At 43.8% G+C, this 24,312-nt stretch overlaps 2 protein-coding genes across 4 annotated transcripts in view; both read left to right on the top strand.

Moving 5' to 3' along the window:
* Window positions 1–3,977: 3,977 nt before the first annotated feature.
* On the top strand, window positions 3,978–23,258 carry TPD52 (tumor protein D52). 3 transcript variants are annotated; one of them, XM_014965493.1, is made up of 8 exons: window positions 3,978–4,479; window positions 9,687–9,802; window positions 11,565–11,713; window positions 13,549–13,650; window positions 14,668–14,694; window positions 19,209–19,250; window positions 20,603–20,651; window positions 21,764–23,258. In XM_014965493.1, the coding sequence occupies exons 1-8, from the start codon at window positions 4,329–4,331 to the stop codon at window positions 21,878–21,880; spliced, it is 753 nt and encodes a 250-aa protein (XP_014820979.1). In that variant the 5' UTR covers window positions 3,978–4,328; the 3' UTR covers window positions 21,881–23,258. The 3 variants fall into 3 exon arrangements, with proteins under 3 accessions (XP_014820979.1, XP_014820980.1, XP_014820981.1); XM_014965494.1 differs by lacking the exon at window positions 14,668–14,694 and having other exon boundaries at window positions 3,979–4,479; XM_014965495.1 differs by lacking the exons at window positions 14,668–14,694; window positions 19,209–19,250 and having other exon boundaries at window positions 3,992–4,479.
* Window positions 23,259–23,983: 725 nt separating this feature from the next.
* Window positions 23,984–24,312, top strand: part of MRPS28 (mitochondrial ribosomal protein S28) — an 87,710-nt gene continuing 87,381 nt past the window's right edge. The window contains exon 1 of the mRNA XM_014965496.1: window positions 23,984–24,192. Coding sequence (XP_014820982.1) covers window positions 24,016–24,192 — 177 coding nt within the window. The 5' untranslated portion in view covers window positions 23,984–24,015. The remainder of the gene's footprint in view (window positions 24,193–24,312) is intronic.

Raw genomic sequence — 24,312 nt, 5'->3', positions numbered from 1 at the left:
ACACCAGCTTCTAAAATGGCGCTTAAGTACCAACCTTTTAGTTATCCTGAATTGTCAAGGGCAAATGAGCACTTGTTCTGGACCAGCAAATCTGCAGTTTGAATCTCTTGCACAGCGAGCAAAGCCCCACTGCTGCTTGTGCCTGGAGCAGGTGAGTCCTCAGGCTTCGGCATCTCTGGAGGTGCTGCCTTGCAGCTGATACCTGCGGTAAGACCCAAGGTTCACCTCTAACAATTGAATTTGCTGGGCAGAGATACTCAAGCATGCACAATAACTGCTCTAAGCCACAAAAGAGAAATCTAAACTTTAGCTTCGCCTCTAAAGTGTATGTCTTGTACTGGGAAGGCAGGGTACGGCTCTGGGGCCTCGGCTGCACCTCGAGCCACCTGCGTCTGCTCTGAATCAAGGTGAACAACGAGGAGGAGGAAGGCTGTGCAGTGGGATATTTTGGTCATGGGAGAGCCCTTTAGAAAGGTCTCATAAGGAGCCTCCTTTTCAGAGTGTTGAGAAATCTTGATTCCTGCCCCTGCCAAGCTATGTTCAGACCGGTGAGAGCTGCTGAACTCTTCAAAAAGCTTCACGCTGCAAAGCAAAACCTTTCTTTTTGGTTCCGTGTGGCTGCTGTCTGTCATCCCCATCCTGTTTTGTTTCCTTGGGGCCATCACTTTAGTTTGGAAAGTTCCTTGGAGAGAAAGTAATTCCTTCTCCAAATGCACCTCGCTAATAGCTATGGGGGCCCATCCTCAGGCTGCCCTTAGGTAGTGCTGCCTTGCTCTGCCATGGGGCCCTGGGTGCACTAAGGAGCTGCTGGGCAAGGAACGGATGAACTGACTGCTCTGGCTGGCGGGGGATGACTTGTCTTCCCTGAAGTGGATGAGTTAGAGATGACAGGTAGCCTAGAAATTGTTCTACAGCAAGTTTGGAAAGGTGAACTGCAGTCCTTTCTCCTTTTAGCCAGATTGGCTTGTACTTCAGTGAAGACCATCAAACTTCCCTTAGGTCATGAGAAAGAAGCTTGTTGAGCGAGACAGCTTCCTTCATCACCAGGTAGGGTTAGTAGCTGACAGTGAGCGAGGAGCAGTGCTCCTGTAGACAACTGCAGGTGAGAGATGAGGAGTCCAGTGTGTTTAGGTGGCTTGTTTGGGAGGTTCTATAGCAACCCAGCTGTATGGCCACTGTAAGCTAGTTTAATCCGAGCAAAGAGGGTAGTTTGAAATAAGGACTGCTTGCATGGTCCCTCTCTTGGCAATTATCTTAGGACAGTAATATTTTTAACATATAGAAAATAGTCTTGGGTGACTCCAGGGCTCGTGCTCAGGCTATGTATAACCCAGGGCAAGCCTTCCCCATAAGCTAAAGGTATGTTCTAGTGGTGGCAATGTCCTCTACTTTCTCTCCAACCACACTGACGGTGTGTTGGAGAGCTTGGCCCACACACGCTTCTGTCTGGAGCAGTGACAGGCCAGGTCAGCGGTCTTAGACTGGCAATGCAGATGTCTCTTGGGAGATGAAACCAACTTTTGCATAATAAAGTATGTGGGAAGAGTACTGGATTTTTTGCAGGGCTCGTGCTCAGGCTATGTATAACCCAGGGCAAGCCTTCCCCATAAGCTAAAGGTATGTTCTAGTGGTGGCAATGTCCTCTACTTTCTCTCCAACCACACTGACGGTGTGTTGGAGAGCTTGGCCCACACACGCTTCTGTGTGGAGCAGTGACAGGCCAGGTCAGTGGTCTTAGACTGGCAATGCAGATGTCTCTCAGGAGATGAAACCAACTTTTGCACAATAAAGATGCGGGAAGAGTACTGGATTTTTTTGAATGGATGGTATAGGGTAAAACTGAATGCAGGGAGTTTCCTGTTAATGACCAGAACTTAAATGTTGACTCCAGTAAATGCCCTTGGCCAGGAAATGGTATTCCTGATTGTTCGCAGGGATTTCACTGAATTTCACTGAATTTTTTAGAGTTGGAAGGGACCATAGAGATCATCTAGTCCAACTCCTCTGCTGAAGCAGGATTGCCCAGAGCTAGAGCATGTTACTCAGGAGCATCCAGGCGGGTCTTGAAAATCTCCAAGCTCCTCATATTTGAGTGGAACCTCTTCTGTTCCAGCTTGTGCCCGTTGCCCCTCGTCCTCTCACTGGGAACCACTGAAAAGAGTCTGGTTCCCTCCTCCTTCAACCCTCCCTTGAGATACTTGTAGGCGTTGATAAGGTCTCCCCTCAGCCTTCTCTTCTCCAGACTAAAGAGTCCCAGCTCTCTCAGCCTCTCCTCATAAGGGAGATGCTCCAGTCCTTGAATCATCTTTGTTGCCCTTCGCTGGACTCTTTCTAGTAGTTCCCTGTCCCTCTTGAACAACAGCTCCTTTCAGTTGTTGTAGCCTGCTAGGATGGACTGGTGTTACACCGAACGATTACAGCTCCTTTCAGTTGTTGTAGCCTGCTAGCATGGACTGGTGTTACATCGAAGCCCTCTGGGCTTGGGAGAAAGTCCTAGGTGGTGTAGCCTCCCCTGTGTGCTCTCTCTGTGCTGGGAGAGCCATGGTAGAGAGCCCTCAGCCCTTCCCGTGTGCCACGTCTGGTACCTTGTCCCCTCCCTAATCCAGTCAGTGCCACAGCGTTTGCACAGACGGCAGTGCCCATCTGCTGAGTTACGGGAGGGAGTAGCTATGCCTATTAGTGTGCTTGGTTAATAGGGAGTACGTTATTACCGTGGCCGTGTTACAGTTCTCTGCTGCCTCGGGGTGCTTTAGGGAGAATCCGTTACACAAGTTTTGACCTTTGTGAGGTGAACTTTGCGGTGTTTCTCGCACGTGCTGCAGCCACGTGTCAGGAATGTAGAGGGGCATGATATTTCCTTCTTTTCAGTGGGTTGGGAAAATAGCAGAGGTCTGTGCTCTGAGCTCCAGCACTCTCATTGTTAGGAGCCTGCAGGCAGTCTGCACCAGAAACCAATGGAGGTCTGCACTCTGAAGGAACTGCTCTTTAATTAGCCGAAAGGTCTGTTCTGTGCCCGCTGGCTGCAGTGGGAATGGGAAGTTAAAACTTCAGAAGTGTTAGGGTTTCTTTTCGTATCCTCAGGGATCACGTTGCCCAGGCTTGAGCTGGACACGCTGCAGGGCTGTCGGTTCTGTGGCTGTGGGCAGAGGGGGGTGTCACGGCTCTGCTCAGCTCTGTCTGCAAACAACACCCTTACAGCCCAGGAAAAGATTAACTTCCCTTTGATGATGCTCCTCTGTGGGCAGGCTGCGGTGAAAAGCCCAGGTGAAGGTGTGGGGTTGGGAGGAAATGTTCTCAGCAGTGTCATCACCCTTGGAGCTAGGAAACTTGTACTGCAGGGAAAGAACCCGACGCTGGGAGGAAAAAAAAATGTAGTGAAGCACTGCAAAACTGTGCTGAGTGCCTCTTCTAGGTGAGAAGCACTTCTGCTAGCCAGGGCTAAATCTTACACCTCCAGCACGAGCTCAGATGGCTTATGGAGGTTAATCTTTCTTTATGGTGTACGTGTCAAACACCGATACGTTTCCTCAGGACGATTCATTCCAGCGTTACCGGTTCCCAGTGTAACCGGCTGCTCTGAGTGACGCTGGGGGCAGTACACGTGAAGAACCTTTTTTTTAAAAAAGACAATACCCTCCTCATACCCAGGTACGTTTAGCCTTATGGGCAAAAATCACAATGCACATTAGCAAGTTCATACCCCCCCCCTCCCTGGTGATGTTTGTAGCATAGCCTGCAGAGCTGAGCACTGCTTTCTGCTGTTCTGAGCTGGCACTGCAGTGTGATACCTGGGCAGCAGAGGCTGGGCGCTGGTTAATACACTGGTGAAAGCAGCTGGAGAAATAGTTACGCACACAGAATTTTCCATTAATCAGAGGAAAAAGTCCTACACAGATGGCATATAGAATAGATTACGGCTAGTAATCCTTTTGTGTCCTAGAAGATTAAGGATATCCTGGTGTAGCTGCAGTCAGCTGACCTTTTTTTATTTAAATGATTGAAAATTCTTGATGCAGTTCTGCAGAGGAGCAAGGCTCTTCCAGAAGCCGTGAACGGTGCGCTGTGAATGTTTGTTAAAGGCACGGTCTGTTTGACTCCAGCCCCAGTTACAAATTTACAGAAACAACTTCGTGCCGTGTAAACAGCAGCAGCTACAGGACCCCAGAACTGACCTGCTAGGCAGCTCTGGCAAATCCAGCAGACACGTAGGACAGCTGAATTTTCTGAGGAGGTATAGCGAGTGTCATGTGAAGAAACAGAGGGTTTCTGAGTCCTGCTGCTCAGCTCACCCCAGAAGGTGAAGATGAACACTTCGGTGGAAGAGGAGGATGGCTGCCTGCTCTGAAGTTCCTGGCATGGATCTCTATGAGGATTACAAATCGCCCTTCGATTTCAATGCTGGAGTGAACAGAAACTATCTTTACCTCTCACCTGGCATAAGCCTTTCTCCGCCTGGATCACCTACACTGGTGAAGTCTGGTAACTTCCTTCTCTTTCTTTTTCAAAACCTCTACGTGGAAAGCTTAGTGATTAATATTTCTAAAAAGGAACTTCTCCAACTAAGAATTTATACAATTTGGCTGAAACTCAGGCATCAATGAATGTAAAAGTCGACCTGCTGTTAACTCTGATAGTTTATGAGCTTCAGTGTGTCATGTAGGTAATACCTCACATGCTGTGCATTTACCAGCTTTACCTTGATTGATATTTCTTAATTCAGTAGAAAGGCAGTTTGAGGGGAAAATGCACTGAGCAAAAAAAATTAGGAATAAAAGGGCAACTTCTGCAAGGTTGGAGTTATTGGCCTAGTTTGACTATTAGCTTTTTGGAGGGGGGGGCTAGGAATTGCATACTTAGTATGACTTCAGATGTCTGGAGTCCAACATCTGCTCTTGCCTTAGTGCTGAAAATATCACTGATTAACGAAAATGCTTTCTAAAACCTTTCCTCTGTCCCACCTAGCATTTCAAGTGCTCTGAATGTTAAGCCTGCAGACAGTACCTGTACCTGTTGTCCCCTGGTGCATGCTGTGCTGCAGCAGCATCCGCCTACTGCCTAACCCTACTGCTTTCTGGGAACCTGTTGTACCGAATGCCTACAGCTGTGCCTCCCAAAACATCTGGTTTGGTCATGCCACATTGCCTTTCCATGCTGCCGGACATAATCCTCCAGAGTAATTAAAAATATAGAGAGTTTAGCCCTACTTCAGGTGTGACAAAGCAAAGCTACAAAGGTGGGGACCTTTTTTGTTGTTGTTGTTGATGGGCTCGTTCTTTAAAATTTGAAAGAAACATGCATCCCTAAGGGAACCTCCGTGTGAACTCGATGAGCTTGGGACCTGTGGGGAAGGGTAGTCAGCTTTCACTTCTGCAATTACATCCCTCACCTCTTCTGAAGGCGGAGGAGCAGGCCTTTGTGTCTGGTGGTGATGCAGCACCATAAGCACCACGGTTTGCTGGGCTTTTTTTTTTTTCTTCCTTTTTTGTTCACTTTGAATGAAAATATGATTAGTGTTTGGGAGAAGCCCAAGAACTTTCTTCCCTGAGTTAGAGAAAAATGTCTCGCTTTGGCGTTTTCACTGAGATAAATGGGAAGCACTTACATTTGATCTTTCTTATATATTGCACTGTGCATTACTCAAATGTCGGAGTGATCTTATAATCTTGTAACAGCTTGTTCTCCCGAACTCTGACAAGTGCCTGTTCTCTTTAGCTTTGCCAGCTGCATAGCGATAGCCAAAATGCTCATTCTGAGTGTCTGACACAGAATATATCTGTCTAAAGATAAAGCTTTGAGAAGACTAACCCTTCCCCACCCCGAAGGCTGCTCAGCTGAAATGACCAGCACTTCCTTAAACTGCTCATGTTTACTGCTAATCTCTGAATTCAGGCCAGAAAGAGGTAGGAACTTCTGGTCAAAATAGAGCACGAACTTGTGTTGAAACCAACCAAAGCAAACCATAAACCATAAAACCTGAGTGTTGGTGAGGTAGGAACTTCTGGTCAAAATAGAGCACAAACTTGTGTTGAAACCAACCAAAGCAACCCATAAACTGTAAAACCTGAGTGTTGGCTGAGCAGAGCAATGCAACTCTAACGCGTTGCTTTCCCTGGCAGAACAGTAAGGGCTTGGGTCCCGTTTCCCTGAATGTGGTCTGTGGAATCCTAATCAACTAACTTCTACAGGTCTTTATTTGGTTCATTTAAGTAGAGCTAATAAACTGGTAGGATAATATGTTAATCTCAGAAATACAGACACCTAAAATCTGGCCTTAAAACTAGGTAAGATTTTTCAATACTAGGTAGGTCTTTCCTTTTTTTTCCACCCCAACAGAATTTTTACACTTTGAGAGGCATGAAGTGCTCAGGTAAACTTGGTTATAGCAGAGTACCAAGCGACCGAATCTTAAGTCCTTTGTAACTCTAAAGATGCAAGAGAACTAACGTAATGAAAGTTGGAAGCCAATAACAACAGTTCTGCTGGTGAGCAGAGAAGACCACAAGTGAGAAGTGCTCTCGTAATAATGGACAGAGCTAAGTATTTCCATCTGCTAGATGACTGGTATTTCCCTGCTTTCTTGCCCTACACCCTACAAAGATATCTAAGGTGGGCTGTGCACCTTTCCTTACCAAGTTTGCTCGAAGCCAGGATCTTACTGTCTGTCAGCCCTAATTTATGGGCTATGTTTGGGTTGTAGCCACGCCATCGTGGAGGTCTGTGGGTTGTTATCTCTGTAGGCATCTGCGTCTTGGTCAGGCTGCCTAGCATGGCCTTCACCTAGCACAGATGGACACGGAGAGGGGAACAGAAACAGGGGATGAGAGGGGAGGTACCAGAATAGGCACTGATGGGAAGGTGTTTGTGTACTACAAATGGAGCTAAAGAAAAAGTAATAAATGGGAGGGGAGCAGAAGGTGAGGAGAAGGCGGCATGGTTAGATGTCCAGGGTGAGGTATGGAGGACTCCGAGTAGCAGTGACTGCCAGTTTTACTGAAAGATGTAGAAATGGGAAGGGGACGAGAAATCGCCCCCTTAGCATCGTGTCTTAAGTTCAATGTAGGCAACGAGCAGCACAAAGTTCCATAAAACACCAGTTTTCCAAAAAGAAGGTACATTCCTAAAACAGAAGCAATTGCTGCAGGAGACAGTCCAGCACGTTTCCCTGCTGCTGGATTCAACTGATCTATTTTTGGTGAGATAATCCAGATGACTCTTCATAACCAGATTGAACAGACTTTCAGCTGGATCTGCTAATGCTCTTGGAGTGGCCTGGTCCTTGGTACTTGCAAACTTTCTGAAATGGCTTTAGCAGCAGCAGGCTCTGTGGGCTCTGAAGGGGCTGCAGATGGACAACGAGGTCAGGAGTTGGACACTAAAGTACTTTGGATCATAGAGCGTCAGGGGAAAATGCAGTTTAAATTATTAGGTTTTTTCAGTATAGGCATATGTAATTAATAGGATAAAAAGCAATTTGACAAAAAGGTATTGAGTTCTTCACTGATGTTAAGGAAATATGTTGATATATATAACAAAAATTATCTGATTGTGACATGAGCTGTAATCTTTTTTTTTTTTTTTTATGTTGGTGCTGTCATGCTGTGCTTTGGCTTGGGTAGTAGACTCAAACTTTTTTCTGTCCTAGATTCCTGCCAGAAAATAGCATATTGGGAAACCTGTAGGAACTACATTATATTTGTGTAGAAGAGATCTAGAGACGTAAATCTCTGGGAAAACATGGTATAGATTTCATAAATAAATGCTGAATGGGGTTTCGGTTGCTTTCTGTGTGCTTCCTTCTCAGTGTACTCCGTGGTAACTTACCATGTACAGATGCTCTTCCCACGTAGCAGTGCGTTTCTAGAGGACAAGCATTCTGGACACTAATGCAGACAGAAAACATACTGGTTTGGAAAGAATTTGTGGAATTGAGCTTTACCTGAGTTCAGTAACTTGAGGAGGAAGGAGGACATGGCCTCTTCTTTTCTGATGCTTGACAGCTGCAAGGAGCATGTTTTAAGTATAGAATACTTAAAACTAATTACAGACTCGCAGAATCCTTTTTTCCCTGACTTTTCAGTTGATTGCGATGTAGCTATTTGATATGAAGCCTCACGACAAAATCATAGTGGTGGTCTCATTACACATTAATGAGTTTCTGGATTCCCAGACCAAATGGTATTGTGCAGTGGTATCAGAAGCTGCTGAAATGAGGATGGAATTTTATCTGCTTAATTACTATAGTGGCTAGTAAGGGAACATTACTTAATATGTTCTCATCTTGTCTGAATTACATATTTATATACATACACACATTCTCGCCCTCTCTCCTTAGAAACCATCAGTCCTGGTTATATACATACACACATTCTCGCCCTCTCTGCTTAGAAACCATCAGTCTTCCTGTTTTTTTTTTCTTCTACTTTAAGATATATATATTTTTTTTACTATCTATAAAGCTATTTTACCATTTGAATAGAGAATTAGTTCTGGGAATCCACAACCAGTCCAGCATGCAGTATTTCTGCAAACTGTTCTCTTTGCAAATTAGAACAGGATTCCTGAATTCTGGCAAACCGTATGTCTAAGTGTCAGCTACAAAAATTCAGAATGGGAAATCTTTTGCTGGAAGATCTGTTTGTCGCATTAAAAGGTGTTTAAAGTGATCTTAGAGAAAGAACTAAGGACTTAAGAATAAAGGAATCTTTAAAGTGGGTGCATCACAGTAATACAAATAATACTGTTCTTCCTCTCCCTGAAGCTGTGAAGGCAAAAGTTGAGGAAGACCATTGGGATGTTGGGTATTTATAGAGAGGAGTTGGGCAGAGTTTTGGTTCCTGGGTTTGGAAGGAGAAGAGGCAGCAGTGTGAGTGGATGCACATCCTCACCAGTCCCTTCCCAGCACTCCACCGCTTCCTCTGCAGTGAAAGCCTTTTGCTCCCGAGCTCCTTCTCCAGGCTTTGTATCTGCCCTAATATCCAGGTGCAGAACAGCAGCTTTCCTCTAGTTCCATCGTGTCTGTGACTTTCTAGCTACAGTGGTGCCAGTTATTGGGGACAGAGTTTGAGGGAAGAGTCAGCACTTGCAGCACAACCCTTTTCTCTGCTGTTGCTGAGCTTGCTCATCACCATGACCGCCCCTAGTATGCTGAGAATGGGCATTTTTAAAAATCTGATGGAAGCAGTGAGGGAGGGAGCCTCTGCCTTGGTCTTGAGGACCTCCAGTGCTTCCAGAGCTTCTGTGCCACATGTAGAGCAGTGAGGGAGGGAGCCTCTGCCTTGGTCCTGAGGACCTCCAGTGCTTCCAGAGTTTGTGTGCCGCACGTAGGAGAGAGAGAGCACAAAGTGCATGGACTGCTGAGCAGAGGCTGTGCAGGAATCACTGGTTGGGATGCAGTGCTCTGCGCCTTGCCTTCTGTTAGAGTAGGGGGATCTGTGGTCCTCAACGCGTTCCTGGTCTCCTATTAGAGTAGCAGTTGCAATTATATTGAGGTTTAATACAACTTGATAGAGCAAAACAGCCAGTAAAATCCCTCTGGTCTCCTGGATGCTGTAGTACTCTTGGAGTGTGACTTTGGTGTCCTCTCCTCAGTTTTCTTTGTGCGGTGCACACAAAGGCTGTGTATTAGCATTAACTGCTGTCAGGCAGACACGTGATGATCTGACTTTCAATGGTTTATTCCTCTCAAGGGCTGCTGAGAAGTGACTCTCTACCTGAGGTTGGAGAGGATGCTGCTGCTACCGTCGGCATGGCAGAAACGCTCACAGAAGAAGAACAGGATGAGCTACGGAAAGAGCTTGCTAAGGTAAACCTCTTGCAAATAGCTCTTAAACTGCTTCTGAGAATGAAAATCTGGGATAATGCTGTCTTTGACCATACAGTTAATGCTTTGCATATCTATCCTGTGAGAGTCTAAAGCCAGGTACGGCACTCCTGTATTGTGGGGAGGGCAAGGGAAGGTGTCCAGGAGAAAAGAACAGCCAGTTCTAGCTAGGGGGAATTAAACTAGAAGTGCCGAGTGTACAGATCTTAAACCAAGATGCATAAATGCCTAACTGTTGGGGTTTTTTGCCTCAAGTGAGGAGGAGGTAAATAAACTGTCAATGAAAATATGGTTGGAAGCCAAAACCAAGTATTGTCTCAAGTGGTGTGGTGTAACTAAAGCTGTTGTTTCCATGAAGGATGCTTTGTAGTAATATCCATCTTTTTTGCTAATGTCTAACTATGTAACTATTCCTGTCCATAGTTCATATAGCAGAATTGTTTTTTTAAGAGCAAGTTAAAATAGCACTTTTTGAAGGACGGTCAAATATTCAAGCCTGATAAATGCATTTCAAAAGTTGTCAAAGTCAAGCTGTATTGAGTCGTGAGTCTTTTTTTCTTTTGTAGCTGTATGTGACCCTAATAAAAGACCCTAACTTAAGCCTAAGGTTGGCAAATGAAGGGTAGCTGTGAAATAAACATATTTAATGCAGTCTTGGTTTTGGTAGTCGTGAGTATTTCATGCCAAACCAATCAGCTGAAGATGGTGAGGGAGATCTGGTCCTGCTAGGGTACATCACGCTGGACTTTGGACAGGTATCCAAAACAAAGGTGCATTGAAGATACCGGTATTTCCTTAAAGGAGCTTAAATGAGTGGGCAGCCCAATACTCTGAAGCCTTAAAGGAGCTTAAATGAGTGGGCAGCCCGATACTCTAAATGCAGTCTGGCTGAGGCAGTAGGGTGTGATGTGTGCCTTCACCTTTGTACATATGGCCTTAAGGCCTCTGTCGCATCTCTATAGCCCACAGAATGGCATTGTGAAACAATTTTGACATCTCTGATCATGATCTAGTTGTGTTTCTGTGAGAGAAGTATACAAACAATGCAGGTTTCTAGTTGCTGAACAGGTGCTGTGTTTATGTGGGTGTTTTTTTTTTGTTTGTTTGTTTTTGTGGGGCATTTTATTTTAGTTTTGTGTTTGGGTTTTTTTGTGGGGTTTGGTTTTTTTGTTTTTGTGAATTTGGGGGGGTTTGTTGTAAACTGCTCAGTCTGCTCCCATTTCCACCCCTGCTGTGGGGAAGGCGCTCCTGTGCCCGGATCCAGCCTGCAGTCACTGGCTTAAGCCAAAAAAGAACCTTTTTGTCCAAGCAAGGAGACAAAACTTGTGTGCTGATCAGGCGTGCTCTAAGCTTCCTGATACTGGTCATACATTGGTATTTTCTTCTGCCATGGAAGGAGAATACAGGCTTGGCAACTGTCCCAGGTTTGACTAATCTTCCAGCTTCACGTAGGCTAATGTTGTCTAAAGGTAATGATTTCTAACTGTATAGTCTTTTAGTTCCCAACTTCCTTGTGTACCTTCCCGTAACAGAGCCAGCTGCAGGTAGATTACTTTCTCACTAGCTCTTGATGTAAACTATGTTGGAATTCCCTTTTAGTATTTAGAAACAACCGTGAGGCAATGTTAAAAATGTGTTAGCCCTTCCATTTGTCGTTGTTCTAATAAATACCTAGTTAAATGGCAGCGTGTATCACTTGTTAACTTGTCGGGTTCTCATGATGTCATCAACTCTGCTGCCACAGGTGGAAGAGGAGATCCAGACGCTCTCTCAAGTGCTAGCTGCCAAAGAGAAGCATCTAGCAGAAATCAAGAGAAAGCTGGGAATGAACTCATTGCAGGAACTAAGGCAGAACATCACCAAAAGCTGGCAAGATGTGACATCAACTACAGCGTATGTATCAGTTCACAGTGATTCTCTTAGCTGTTGAGATGAAAACTACGTAGTTCTTGTCATGTCTAAACCCTCTGTTTGTTTGAAGTGAGATGACTGTAGATAACACAAAGTTAAGTTGCACTAGAGTTTTGTGTTTGGGTTTTTTTGTGGGGTTTGGGTTTTTTGGTTTTTTTTTGTGGATTTGGGGGGGTTTGGTTTAAACTGCTCAGTCTGCTCCCATTTCCACCCCTGCTGTGGGGAAGGCGCTCCTGTGCCCGGATCCAGCCTGCAGTCACTGGCTTAAGCCAAAAAAGAACCTTTTTGTCCAAGCAAGGAGACAAAACTTGTGTGCTGATCAGGCGTGCTCTAAGCTTCCTGATACTGGTCATACATTGGTATTTTCTTCTGCCATGGAAGGAGAATACAGGCTTGGCAACTGTCCCAGGTTTGACTAATCTTCCAGCTTCACGTAGGCTAATGTTGTCTAAAGGTAATGATTTCTAACTGTATAGTCTTTTAGTTCCCAACTTCCTTGTGTACCTTCCCGTAACAGAGCCAGCTGCAGGTAGTTTACTTTCTCACTAGCTCTTGATGTAAACTATGTTGGAATTCCCTTTTAGTATTTAGAAACAACCGTGAGGCAATGTTAAAAATGTGTTAGCCCTTCCATTTGTCGTTGTTCTAATAAATACCTAGTTAAATGGCAGCGTGTATCACTTGTTAACTTGTCGGGTTCTCATGATGTCATCAACTCTGCTGCCACAGGTGGAAGAGGAGATCCAGACGCTCTCTCAAGTGCTAGCTGCCAAAGAGAAGCATCTAGCAGAGATCAAGAGAAAGCTGGGAATGAACTCATTACAGGAACTAAGGCAGAACATCACCAAAAGCTGGCAAGATGTGACATCAACTACAGCGTATGTATCAGTTCACAGTGATTCTCTTAGCTGTTGAGATGAAAACTACGTAGTTCTTGTCATGTCTAAACCCTCTGTTTGAAGTGAGATGACTGTAGATAACGCAAAGTTAAGTTGCACTAAAACTTATCTGAATAAATCATCATAGATTTCTTTCAAGGAGGCCACTATTAGCCATATCGTCTCATGTGAAATAAGAATGGCCATAATATGGGCAATTCAAAGACACTTTTTATCTGACAGACCTGGGAGGCTGTTATCATCATAGATTTCTTTCAAGGAGGCCACTCTTAGCCATATCGTCTCATGCGAAATAAGAATGGTTGGCCATAATATGGGCAATTCAAATACACTTTTTATCTGACAGACCTGGGACACCGTCACTGAGATACCAAGGTGTCCTAAGGCCACCAGAATACCCTTCTTTTCCAGCCTGAAAAACTGTTGTAAATTGAGCTCATGCAGGAAGAGTGCAAAGTCACAGTTAATGTTCTTGCCAAACACAGCTATTAGCTTAAGGTCTGGAGTGAAATGCCTTCTGCAGTTAATGACTACACAGAATGTGTGAGGATGTACCTCAAACTTCTTATGGTGAAGTTTATTGACAAAACCTCTGATCTTTTTCAGTGTGCATGCACGGTGGTGTTTTATTGGGTTGTTTTGGTATTATTTTTTTTTAAGTCCTACAGTAGCAGACAGCATCTGTCCCGGGGGTGGTTAGTAGGAGCATGTTGGTGAAGCTCATCTGGAGTCTGAGGTGGTAGGGATGCTGGAGTCAGAAGGGACTGCATTGACTCAAAACAATCTCTTAAAAGTAGCTTGTCTGCCTGACCCCAAAGTTGAAGCATACCTCTGGGTTTCATACAAATTTGCATATGCTAAAATGTTTCTTATGTGTTGTATTAAAATAACTACAGGGTGAATTTTGTTTGAACACAGATACAAGAAAACATCAGAAACTCTTTCTCAGGCTGGTCAGAAGGCTTCTGCTGCTTTTTCAACTGTTGGCTCAGTCATAACCAAGAAGCTTGAAGATGTCAGGTAGGTTTCTTTTGCTGTTCCCAAGCAGTTGCATTTTTGATCTAAGCAGGAGATCACTGGAATGAATGTATGCTGTTAACACACCTAGCACTGCCAACAGTTTATCTATCAAGAGCCCTCAGCATGTGTTCTAGGAGAGCTGTGTGACTTGCTGCAAAACCTGCTTGTATGTCCTCACTGATGCAGAGGAGTCCTGGGGTGTGTGTTCGATACGTGCAAGAGAAGCAGTGTGTGCTGTGACCTCCCCTGCCACTGCTGGGGGTTTTTTTGGCAGGATTGCAGGCGGCAGAGTCTCTGCCACTGTGTGATGCACACTGCAGTGTCATTTCTGCTCTCTGACTTTCTCAGCTCGTGCAACACTACATTTAAACTACTACTGTCTGTAAAGGTTTGTGGTCTGGTTTTGTTGTTGGCTTTTTTGTTGGCTTGGTTTTTTGGTCTTGTGTGTGGATCCCTTTCAGGTGTGTTTTATTTCTCTGTAAGCTGTTCTACGTCATAGCAGTGGCTTGATTTTATTACCTTTTTAATAGACTATTGGCACTTTTTAATTCTTAAATATTGGCATACAATATATTTTGACTTTGTGTCTAATGACACACAGCCTTTCATGCAAATTAGGTAAGTTTGGTTGTCATTTTTAGCATTGTTGCTGGCTGCATGCAGAACTCTTCTTGGATGCAATCCAATAATCTATTTAGCTTACAGTTCTTTGTTTTATTATAAAACGTTTACTACTGGAATATATGCAACCACTCACCTCTGCTTGTAACTTGTGAATAGTGGATAAAACTTATTTTTCCAGCTATTGGATAAATAAAAAGTCACACATTCTAACATAATATTGCTGCAGTGTAATAAAATCAGCCATGTGTTTCAAAGTGCTGCCATTAACCTCTTTCTTGCTTTTTGAAGTCTAGTGAGAAAACACTTTTAGGTACAGTTTCACAGTTACATATTTTTCTTCAGATTTATCAGAACTTCCTTTCTCTTTTTAATGCTGACTCTGGCATTGTGCAGGCTACAGGCATTTTCACATTCCTTTAGGTAAGGAAGCATGTAGTCAGAGTGTCTCCATTAAAATCTTTAAATAAGTTTTGTCTGTAAAAGGTAATTTTTTTTTTCTCCAGTGTTAGTTAATGTAAAACTGAAGCGCTTTTAATGTCAGGAAAGATGTTTCTTCATATTCATCTGGTAACTATCCCAGACCATGGAATCTTGAGAATACATAATAATCAATTAGTCTCTCTTCCTTCAAAGACAGACATCTGTTAAAGTCATTCTGCACTTTTTTTAATAAAAAGACAGAATGTGGTTTTGAGGTCAATGGCATGCAGAATTCCTCCTTCTCTCTGTCTGCACAGTGTTTTGCCTTGACAGAGTAGAAAATTTCCCTTTTTTGTGTCTATTCCAATGGTTGTTTAGCGTTGCGACTCTAATGAAATCACTAGAATCTAAATGTAAAACGGTTTATGCATTCTCTGGTCATAGTTTGTCCAGTGAAACAGCCCTTATCTTTGAGTTGATTATTTTAGCAGCTGCAGACACTGAGTATTTCAGTTACCTTGTCTGCAATGCCTTTTATCTGCCTAGGCTCAGCAAATATTCAATGTTCAGGCTATGGTGTTCCCCTACTAGTATTAGACAATTGCATTTGATAAGGACAAGTGCAGACCAATAGCTCTCTCCTCGCCCCAGGGATTTAATACCTCAAAAGAAGAGCTAGTGGCTACGTGGGTGTCAAATACTCTCTATCAGAAACTGGGCCACTGGAAGGGAGTGTAACGGGGCCAGTCCACGCTGTTGGTGTGCTTCTTGGGGAGAATCATGGCAATGGAAATTCAAGGTCTAGTTACAAATTTAGGAGCAGCTGGGTTTAAAAAACAAAGGGGAAGAATTAGTGCTGTTCAAGATCTTAGTTGCACATAAATAGGAGATGCAAAACCTTTGAGTGTTTGGCTTTCATGAGGACCAAGTTCATGTGGGATTCAAGCAGTGAATTCAGGTCTCAGGGTTATGGGACTGTTCGGGTGGTGTCTATGTTTAAGACTGCACAAGTCTGACCTTCAGAAAATTTTCCATGCCCAAGTTTTTTCCTGGAAGTGAGAATCGATGGGACTGATGCTTACTTGAACAAATACTGAATACCCAGGTGCATTTTTATTCTTAAGCTCTTATGTGGCTTCTTCAATGGGGCTTTGCTTTTCTTGTTTTAGCTTAGGGACTTCTCAGCTGTAATGGCAGGATTTCCTCCACTGGACTATTTCCACATGTTCCATGCAGCAAACATCACGTGCAGGTCTGCATTCTTGCACTGCAAAGTGATTTTGGAGGGAGTTGTGAGAGGGAATAAGGCAGCTGGTGGAGCTGTGAACTTGGAAAGTACTGAAATAGGAAGTGAGGTGATTAGTAATGCAAAGCCAGTGCATTATTGCTTTCTTTTCATGTTTGTTTCCTGTGCTTTTTGTTATGCTGAAAATGAACTCTGTTCCTTCTTAGGTTTCTCTGAATAGCTTTAGTCTCTATTATAAGAACGTCTTGGAACTTCTGATGAGCTACTATCCTTGTGTAGGCAACATCAGTATGATGTGCAAAACAGCAGGAGTACCAAGATACAGCGCTCTACAAACTTCCTAAGCAATCCTGGCTTTGCACTTAGCTCCTCTTGCACTGCATCCATATTATGGAGCAGAAGTCCTCATCTTTGTCCTGGTCTGAGATTCCAAAATAATTTTCTTCACTTGCTTTGAAAATCTGATATGATCGTGGACTCCTAGATATCATCATTTATCAGCATATCAGCTGGAAACCTAACTATTAATAAAAGGAAGTTAACTAGTGTTTATGCACTCTTAAGCCTGTGTTTTCCAGGCAGGGACTCCTTGTGCATTTTTGAGATGTGAGGCAATGTACTAGCTATAAAAATAATCATGTAAAGGATAAGAAAGCTTTTCATGGAATACAGAATACATGGAAGGCTGGAGAGCAACTTCTTGTGCCTTTTTTTTGGTTTTATATTTTTTTTTAAGCTATGGCGTTTGCTTGTGAGCATTGTAAATAAACAAGTTTAAAAACTCACAAGTTTGCTTCTCTTCTGCAAACCACCCAACCTGATGGCCTAGTTGAGTAAGTGCTTTGATGGGGCATTTTGTCTTTTCTGGAAAGAAATACAAGTTCTCTTCTTTATAAAGCTTTTCAAGGCTTAATCGTGCTTCTTTGCACTTCTTGAAGAACAGGTGATTTGATGTTAAAAAAATATCCACTGCACTTATTTAATCCAGTTCTCTTGCAAACCAGATCATGCTGTGATAAAACTTTACGCTGTCTTATGGTGACATCTTACAAATTGGATAATGAGTATACAAAAGTGTATTGTACAACAGCAAGTAAATCCTTCATGGATGTATGAATAGTTCTTCTGTTAAATGATGTCTATGAGACTAAACTTCTGTAGGCGCTTGTTAAAAGATCTGCAATACACAGAATCACAGAATTGTCATGGTTGGAAAGGACTTCTGAGATCACCAAGTCCAACCACACACACACAAAACACCCCAAGAATCTCAGGGAATAGAGCATGCCCTGAAGTGCCACATCTACACGTTTCTTAAATCCCTCCAGGGATGGTGACTCCACCACCTCCCTGGGCAGGCCCTTCCAGTGCCTGACCACCCTCTCAGGAAAGTCATTCTTCCCAAGATCTCATCTAAACCTCCCCTGCCCCAACTTCAGACCATTTCCTCTGCTCCTGCCATTATTCCCTTGGGAGAAGAGGCCAACCCCCACCTCTCTCCCCCCTCCTTTCAGGGAGCTGGAGAGGGCAATGAGGTCTCCCCTCAGCCTCCTCTTCTCCAAACTCAACATGCCCAGTTCCCTCACCATAGGTTGTTGCTTTTCTTTGTGGGCAGGTCTACAGGTTGTAAATATGTAAGGAGAATAAAAGGTAACTATCACTCTCTTCAGCCTTAAACTTCATGCAGAGAGAGGCACTTCTTGGAGGATGAGGGGAAGTGGCTGAGCACACCTGGACAAAGAGAACTAGTTCATACCAGCCTCGTTCTGTACTAAAACTTGGCATATAGCAAGACCAGAACTTTCAGTAATCCACATCACAAGAGCGTCAGAAGACAACCAGCTCTGGAAGTGGTCTCTAAGTGCTCTGGAAAAGCTTGTGGAAGCCAAACCATTCATGAAGATGAAAACCAGCAGAAATGGGTTTGGGGACAGGGATGAAACATGGCCACACGTTACTGACATATGTCAGGACAACATACAGCCTTTGCATATCTGGCTCCCAGTTCGCTGTACCTACAGACCAGCCTTCGGCTGTCAGGCTGCCTTAAGGGATCCCAGCCATCAGGGACGTTTTTTCGCATCTAGTTTTTTTCCTGTCACTGTATTCTACTGACGAGCCTCCCAAAAGAATCTCTTAAAATTTAATCTACAATGAATATTGAACTTTTTTGCTTCTGTGAACATATCTTCCATTGTGGTACAATCCTAACTGAAGTTTTGGAGGTGCATCAAATGTGACAGGGTTGTTTTTGTTGTTACTGTGTGTGTTTTGTTTGCTTGTTTGTTTTTTGTCATCCCTCTCCTCCCTCTCCCCACCCCCCAGCAATTGCCTGGAAAGTATTCCCTTGAAAGATATCATAAAGCCCTATTGCCTGGAAAGTATTCCCTTGAAAGATATAAAGCCCAGTCAAAATTCAACATTCCAAATATAGTTACAAAAAAAATGGGATCATCAGTTTTTCTGACTTACTATTGTGGTATTTGACAAGAAACTTTTAACACGAGACTAATGTGTATCAAGAGTAAACAAGGATTCTTCTAGAATGTGGAACTAAATTAGATTTCAGATGGTCTTGAAGTTATTTGGGAGTTCCTTAATCTGCATCCAGGCACCTTCTAGAGTAGGTGTGTGTTGTCACTAAGCAAACAGTAACTGTAGAGTAATGCCTGCAGGTTACAGAAACCTTCCATGAATTTCAGAACAGGGTTGAGGCTAGGGCTTTATCCTTGCCCCCAGCCTAAACCTGACCTTGAATATAGATTGATATGACTGCTCTCACTACATAATTTATATTAACGAGTAGATAATTTGTATTGATGAGTATGGAAATCTTACACTGAGTTGAAATGGAAACCTTCTGAATGTAGCAATAATTCTTTCAGTAGGAAGATTAGTTGATTGATAAGACTTTTGAGCGCTCACTTTCTACTTGATATTGCCAAAACTGTAAATGCAGCATGTCCCTCGTTGCTTGAGAAACTTACCCAGTAGGTAGACTGTTGCAGTAAGCAGAACAGATACTAACACGCATGGCACTTCAGTCTTTCTAAAAAGGAAAATAAGGTGTTGCAGCTTTTGCTCTGTTGTACTGGTATGTGTGCATGGCTACGCAATTTAAAAAAGCAAAACAAAGACTTTACTTTATAAGACTGTTCAGCTATTTACCAAAGATAGTACCCAGAAGTCAGCTCTCTAAGCTAATTTCTTCTCAGTCTATCACTTAAACTAACTTCTCGCTTTCTTTTTTCTTAATGCTGGCATTTAGTATACGCTCCATACAACATTCAATTAGCATGCCTATTATGAGGTAATGTATGCATAATCCAGCTCTTGGGTCTATTTCTTTTCATGTGTGGAATCAATGAATTTGAACTTAAGTCAACTAACATAGATTTAAAACTAAAAAACCCACCCAACTTTGTAATGGGTTTCTTGTACTAACATATAGGATAAAATTTGTTCTATTTCTGCTTAATGGTGGTGGTTATTGCACATCCGGAATGACCTGCTGTTTGGAGAACAAGAACAACTTTTCCCTGCCTGGTAGAAATGTAATGTTATTAAATGATTACAAGTTTTAAAGGCACTAGCTTGGCATCTGTTTTAGGACAATGAAAATGAGTAAAAAATACTGTGGTTTCACAAAAAGCTTCTTGCTGACTCAGAGTGCTTGCCTTTTCTCTTCCCTTGCTTGGCACTGTGTCCCTCCATCTCCTGAGAGTCTGGTTTGATATATACATATGTCACTGTGTGCTTTCCCAAATGAAAGAGTGCAGCTAAGAGTGGGTGACCTACACAAATACCAAACAATGCGGGGTGGGAAGCTTAAGATCTCTTTTGGAAAAAAAACCTTCTGTCTTTCATCTTTATAATTTGTTTTTGAGCCTGCTACAAATTATTAGGCTACGTCTGCTGCAGGCAGGTGTTTTCCATCCTGCATAGAGGCAGGGAAAAAGAGGTGTACAAGCTATTGCAGAAATTTTCAAATTGCAGTGACAGCTACTTGGAGCACTAAGCCACTCTTGTGACTGTAATAAATACTACACTGGCCCTCAGCACTGAAAATCCCAAGCTGTCCTGCTCTTCATATGCAGAACTTAACATTCATAATCACAGCTGTCTCCAGCACTTACAAGGCAAGGGGGAGTCTCCCATAAATGTAATGTGTTAGCAGAAAATGCCACTGTGAACCACGCTTTGTTAATTGAACACACAGCCTATTAAATTAAACTAGTTTTCCTATAACAAGTGAAAAAAAACCTCTGATGACAAGCTTTCTTCAGCAATAATGTACTAGGCTAACCAGAAGGGATGAGCAAGCTTTTCTCTTTGAAATCACTGGGAATAATAAGCTAAACCTAAAACACTTGCTAGTTCTCCCATGTTGTGATGAAAGATCCTATCACTAAGCCTGGCAAAGCTCAGTTGCCAAAGATATAAATGAGCTACAACTTCAGTGTGTTTTAGTTTTTTAGTACTCGGGGAGATCCAGATCTAAACTATTTTCAGGCTACCCTTAAACCGAGGGAAGAGCTCCAAACAAACCAAACTCCTGCTGACGTTGCAAAAAGCAACTGTCTGCTTGTTTTTTGATATTTATAGACTAACCAGATATGTTTTTAAGTCTGTGATTCCTTTTTTTTTTTTTTTTTCTCCTAGAAATTCTCCTACTTTCAAATCCTTTGAGGAAAAAGTTGAAAACTTAAAGGTAAGCATTACCAAAACACCTTTGTGATTGTGGAGCTGTAGATGTGGAAAAAAGACTGAAGTGGATTCTGGGCAGCCCGTTCTCTAGTTGTTGGTGAATTCTTGAAGGTGCTTAGATTACGTCTTTTTAAGTACTGTGGAAATTGTTTCTCTGCATAATGACTTGAGAATAAAAAATGGGCTTCCTGCACCTCTTACAGGAGGATGCCTTTAACTAGAACTACCAGCTAGCTAACTTGTGCAAACAGCTATACAACGTACCTGGTATTATGTATCCAAAATTGGCTAGGCTTTTATTTCCATGCCTTCCTAAGGACTAGTATCCTACACAGGAGAATAGCTTGGGCTGTTTCTCTTATTTCTGGCATAAAATATCCAAGGCCTTTGTACCTTAATTTATAATTTACTCACAAAAGCTTCAAGTGCCAGAAACAACCATTAATAGCTTCTCCAGATTAAAAAAAAATAATAATACCTTTAAAAATAACTAATCGATGTAACTGGAACCAGATTTCACTTTTCTGTGAGTACACTGGGTTGGATGAAGAAACATGCAAGTGATAGCATGGGGAACTAGGCATTCTCTTGCAAACTAATTGGCATTAACACTCCTGCCATCCCACAGGATATATACTGTAGAGGGAAATGAAAAGGCAAACACATCACCTGGAGAAAGTAAAATAGTTGCTATGCTCCACTAAAGATCTCAGGAATTGCTGTTGAGATTGAAAACTGTTCAAGGTTCTTTCTTGAGCAATACAGAAGTGAGTTTTAACTGGGAATCTTTCAAAGTCTAAATGGTTTGAAAGGCTGCTTACCTGTATATCTGCTTTTAACGGAGGGTGTGTCAACCTTCAGACTCCCTGGAATCAGGGCTGCTGCATGCTTTTGTTGCCTTGAAGTCAAAGGGAGACTGCTGTGTGAGTCTGCTGCTGGTGATTGTGTTCCACGTGATGCTTAAAGACTTGTCTTTCGAGTGCTGTGGGGGTAGCCCGGTCCTGGAAAAGCTGCTCTGCTGAAAAGAGTTATTAAACTTTCTCATGTGGAGGTGCTGGTTTTATGCAGTTAAGCATGTTTGATATGCCAGGTAACTGCTCTCTCTCTGTGTTCTAGTCTAAGGTTGGAGGAAGCAAACCTGCCAGTGGAGACTTCGGAGATGTTCTTAACTCTGCTGCCAATGCCAGTGCCACAGAAGCTATCGCAGAACAGACACAGGAGGAGACCCACTGAGATCCCTGCCTCTGTCCTGCTACCCACTGCCAGATGCTGCAAGCAAAAACTAAGCACACTTGTAACATTCTTTGCGCTCTTTCCACCAGATGTGCTTTTATTTAGCACTTAGCTATTTTACCAGATTAACTGATACCAGGCTTGTTTGTGGGTTCAAAATATTTTTGAAACTAAAATACATTGTTTAGGGTTTTGTGTGGGAAGGGGAATTTTTATGCCTTTCAAGCATGTAAAGGACTTATCTGTAATTTGAAGGCAACCTTTAAAATATAGCAATGAAAAAAACTCTTTTGAGAAGTTAATTATACTGTATGTATACTGTGGATACACAACTTCTTTTGAATCTATATCTACTATTCAACTGAATCATTATGAATCTACTGCTGCTGCCAAAATGAAGCTTGTTATTTCACTCCCTTGTGATTATTTCAGTTAAGTGTTGCCAGCACGGGGGACACCAGACTGTGAGGATCACTTCCAGCCAAAGAAAGGATTTCTACTTCAGCAGGCTTTAAACAAGTTATTCATGGGGGAATTACATACGGGTAGGAGCATGCTGTCTTATGAGCCAGTTCCTCATACAACAGATGCGGATAGGGTAATAGATACCATCTAAAACTTGATGATTTGTCTGTGGATTATCCATCTAGGAGACTTCTGACCGTTGCAAATGGAAGCAAGGTGCCCAGTAGTACTGGTTTGGTTCAGTTAAAATAACGTTTTCAGTCTTGTTTTTTTGTACCTGATGTTAATGTGGTAAGATGCTCTTCTGAACTTTTGATCAGTCATGAATAGATTCATCTTAATTCACACATGGTGGTGTCCCACTTACACTAACAAAGCATGGGCTGTAAGAATAAGCCTGAGCACAGAAGTGGTTCTTTTTTAAGCATGAGGAGAATTGCTCTCAAATGCTACTGTTGTTTCCCTTCTAGGCTGACCATTGAAAACATCTGCTATGCATTCTTCATATTTTTTTTTATGTGTGAAAAACCTGTACCACTTGCACTCCTATTCCTGTTCAAGACTCCAGAAACCTGTTGTGAGAGGTGCACCGTGTGGTACCGCAGCATAGCTCTCCCGCAGGGTCTGTTCTCCTACGTGTTGCTTTACCTGTTGTGCTTTTCAGATTTCTTGTGTTTTGTATGTTTCTGGCACAGGGTGTCAGTAAGGTTAGAACTTTTGGCAAATGTTTATCACCGTAATTAGAACTGGAAACAAGTTTTGAAACATTTGTGTGAAATCCATGAAACTTCAACTGCCACAGCTGTCTGGGGAGAAAAAAAACTCGGGTCCCAACAACCCCGTTAACATGTAATATATAGAATATATGCTTAATTACATGTGAGAAGCTTAATAAAAACCTGTATGTGAGGAATGTATTGTCCTGCGAATATGGAGGATTACACAAATGGTTATTTCTAATTGAAACAGCCCGTTCAGTTTGGTTTGGAAGCAGTGCTGATGCACAGCGCTGTTCGAGGGGGGACCTGCAGAGGTGAACTTGGAAGACTCGGCCGAGGTTCCAGGGGCTTACATGAAGCTGAACTGCCTGGATTACAGAGGGAAGTTCAGAAAATAGCCTCTGACAGCAACCCTGTACGGAAGGAATGGAGACCTGAATGACAAAGCCAGAGCCGAGCTCTTCCTCTGTAAGGTCAATGCCATGTACGGCAGGTCCTTCTCGAACATGGCCTTTGTTGTATGGGTTCTTTTTTTATTTATCTAACTGATGAATAGAAGGGTTGTCTCGTTCGGAGTAGGGCGTTGTGGGTTAGGATGATATTTTTTAAGGCCGAGGTTTTTAAGGCCGTATCGTTGGTTCTGTAACCCATCACACGGCCTTGCAGCTGCAGCCTCGCATGAGCTCGCCCTTCGGCGGGGCGGGACGGCGCGGCCAGGGGCGGCTCTCCCTGCCCTGTCCTACCCCCGCGACCCGCCTCAGCGGCAGCCCAGCAGCGGACACCGGGCGGCCCCCTCAGCCGGCGGTGCTCCTCCTGAGGGACGCTCCCTCACACAAGATGGCGGCCGCGCCGCCTCAGCCCCGCCCGGTGCGCCTGCGCCCGCCGCGTGCCGGGGAGCTGTGCGCGCGGGGTCGGGGTTCACGCGCCGCCCCGCCCCGCACGCGGACAGTGATGGCGGCGCCGAGCTGGGGCCTGGCGGCGGCGCGGGCAGCGCTCCGGCCCTGGCGGCGGCTGGCGGTCAGGCAGTGCGGGGGTACCGCGCCGGCGGGAGCGACGGATGCCGGCACCCCCCCGCAGCAGACGGAGGAGCGGCCGGGCGGCGGTACCGCGGCCTCCGGCCCCCGGCAGGTGAGGGCGTGGCGGGGAGGCCGGGCCGGGGCAGCGGCCGGGGGCGGTTCTGAGGTGGCGGGGCCTGGCTGGGCTTCTCGGCATGGCCGGGGGGTATGCTTCCCCAGCGCCTTACCTTCC

Source organism: Calidris pugnax, unplaced genomic scaffold (genome assembly GCF_001431845.1).
Source record: "Calidris pugnax isolate Ruff unplaced genomic scaffold, ASM143184v1 scaffold41, whole genome shotgun sequence".
In the NCBI taxonomy this organism is placed as follows: Eukaryota; Metazoa; Chordata; class Aves; order Charadriiformes; family Scolopacidae; genus Calidris; species Calidris pugnax.
The sequence above is the reverse complement of the archived record's forward strand: the minus strand, read 5'-3'. Positions and strand labels throughout refer to the sequence as shown.

Bases quoted from the DNA above. Each gene is read 5' to 3' on its own strand.
- TPD52 (XM_014965493.1), top strand. From the start codon at position 4,329: ATGGCTGCCTGCTCTGAAGTTCCTGGCATGGATCTCTATGAGGATTAC. The intron at 4,480-9,686 runs GTAACTTCCTTC...ATTCCTCTCAAG, and splicing joins ACCTACACTGGTGAAGTCTG to GGCTGCTGAGAAGTGACTCT. The intron at 13,651-14,667 runs GTAGGTTTCTTT...GGCATTGTGCAG, and splicing joins AAGAAGCTTGAAGATGTCAG to GCTACAGGCATTTTCACATT.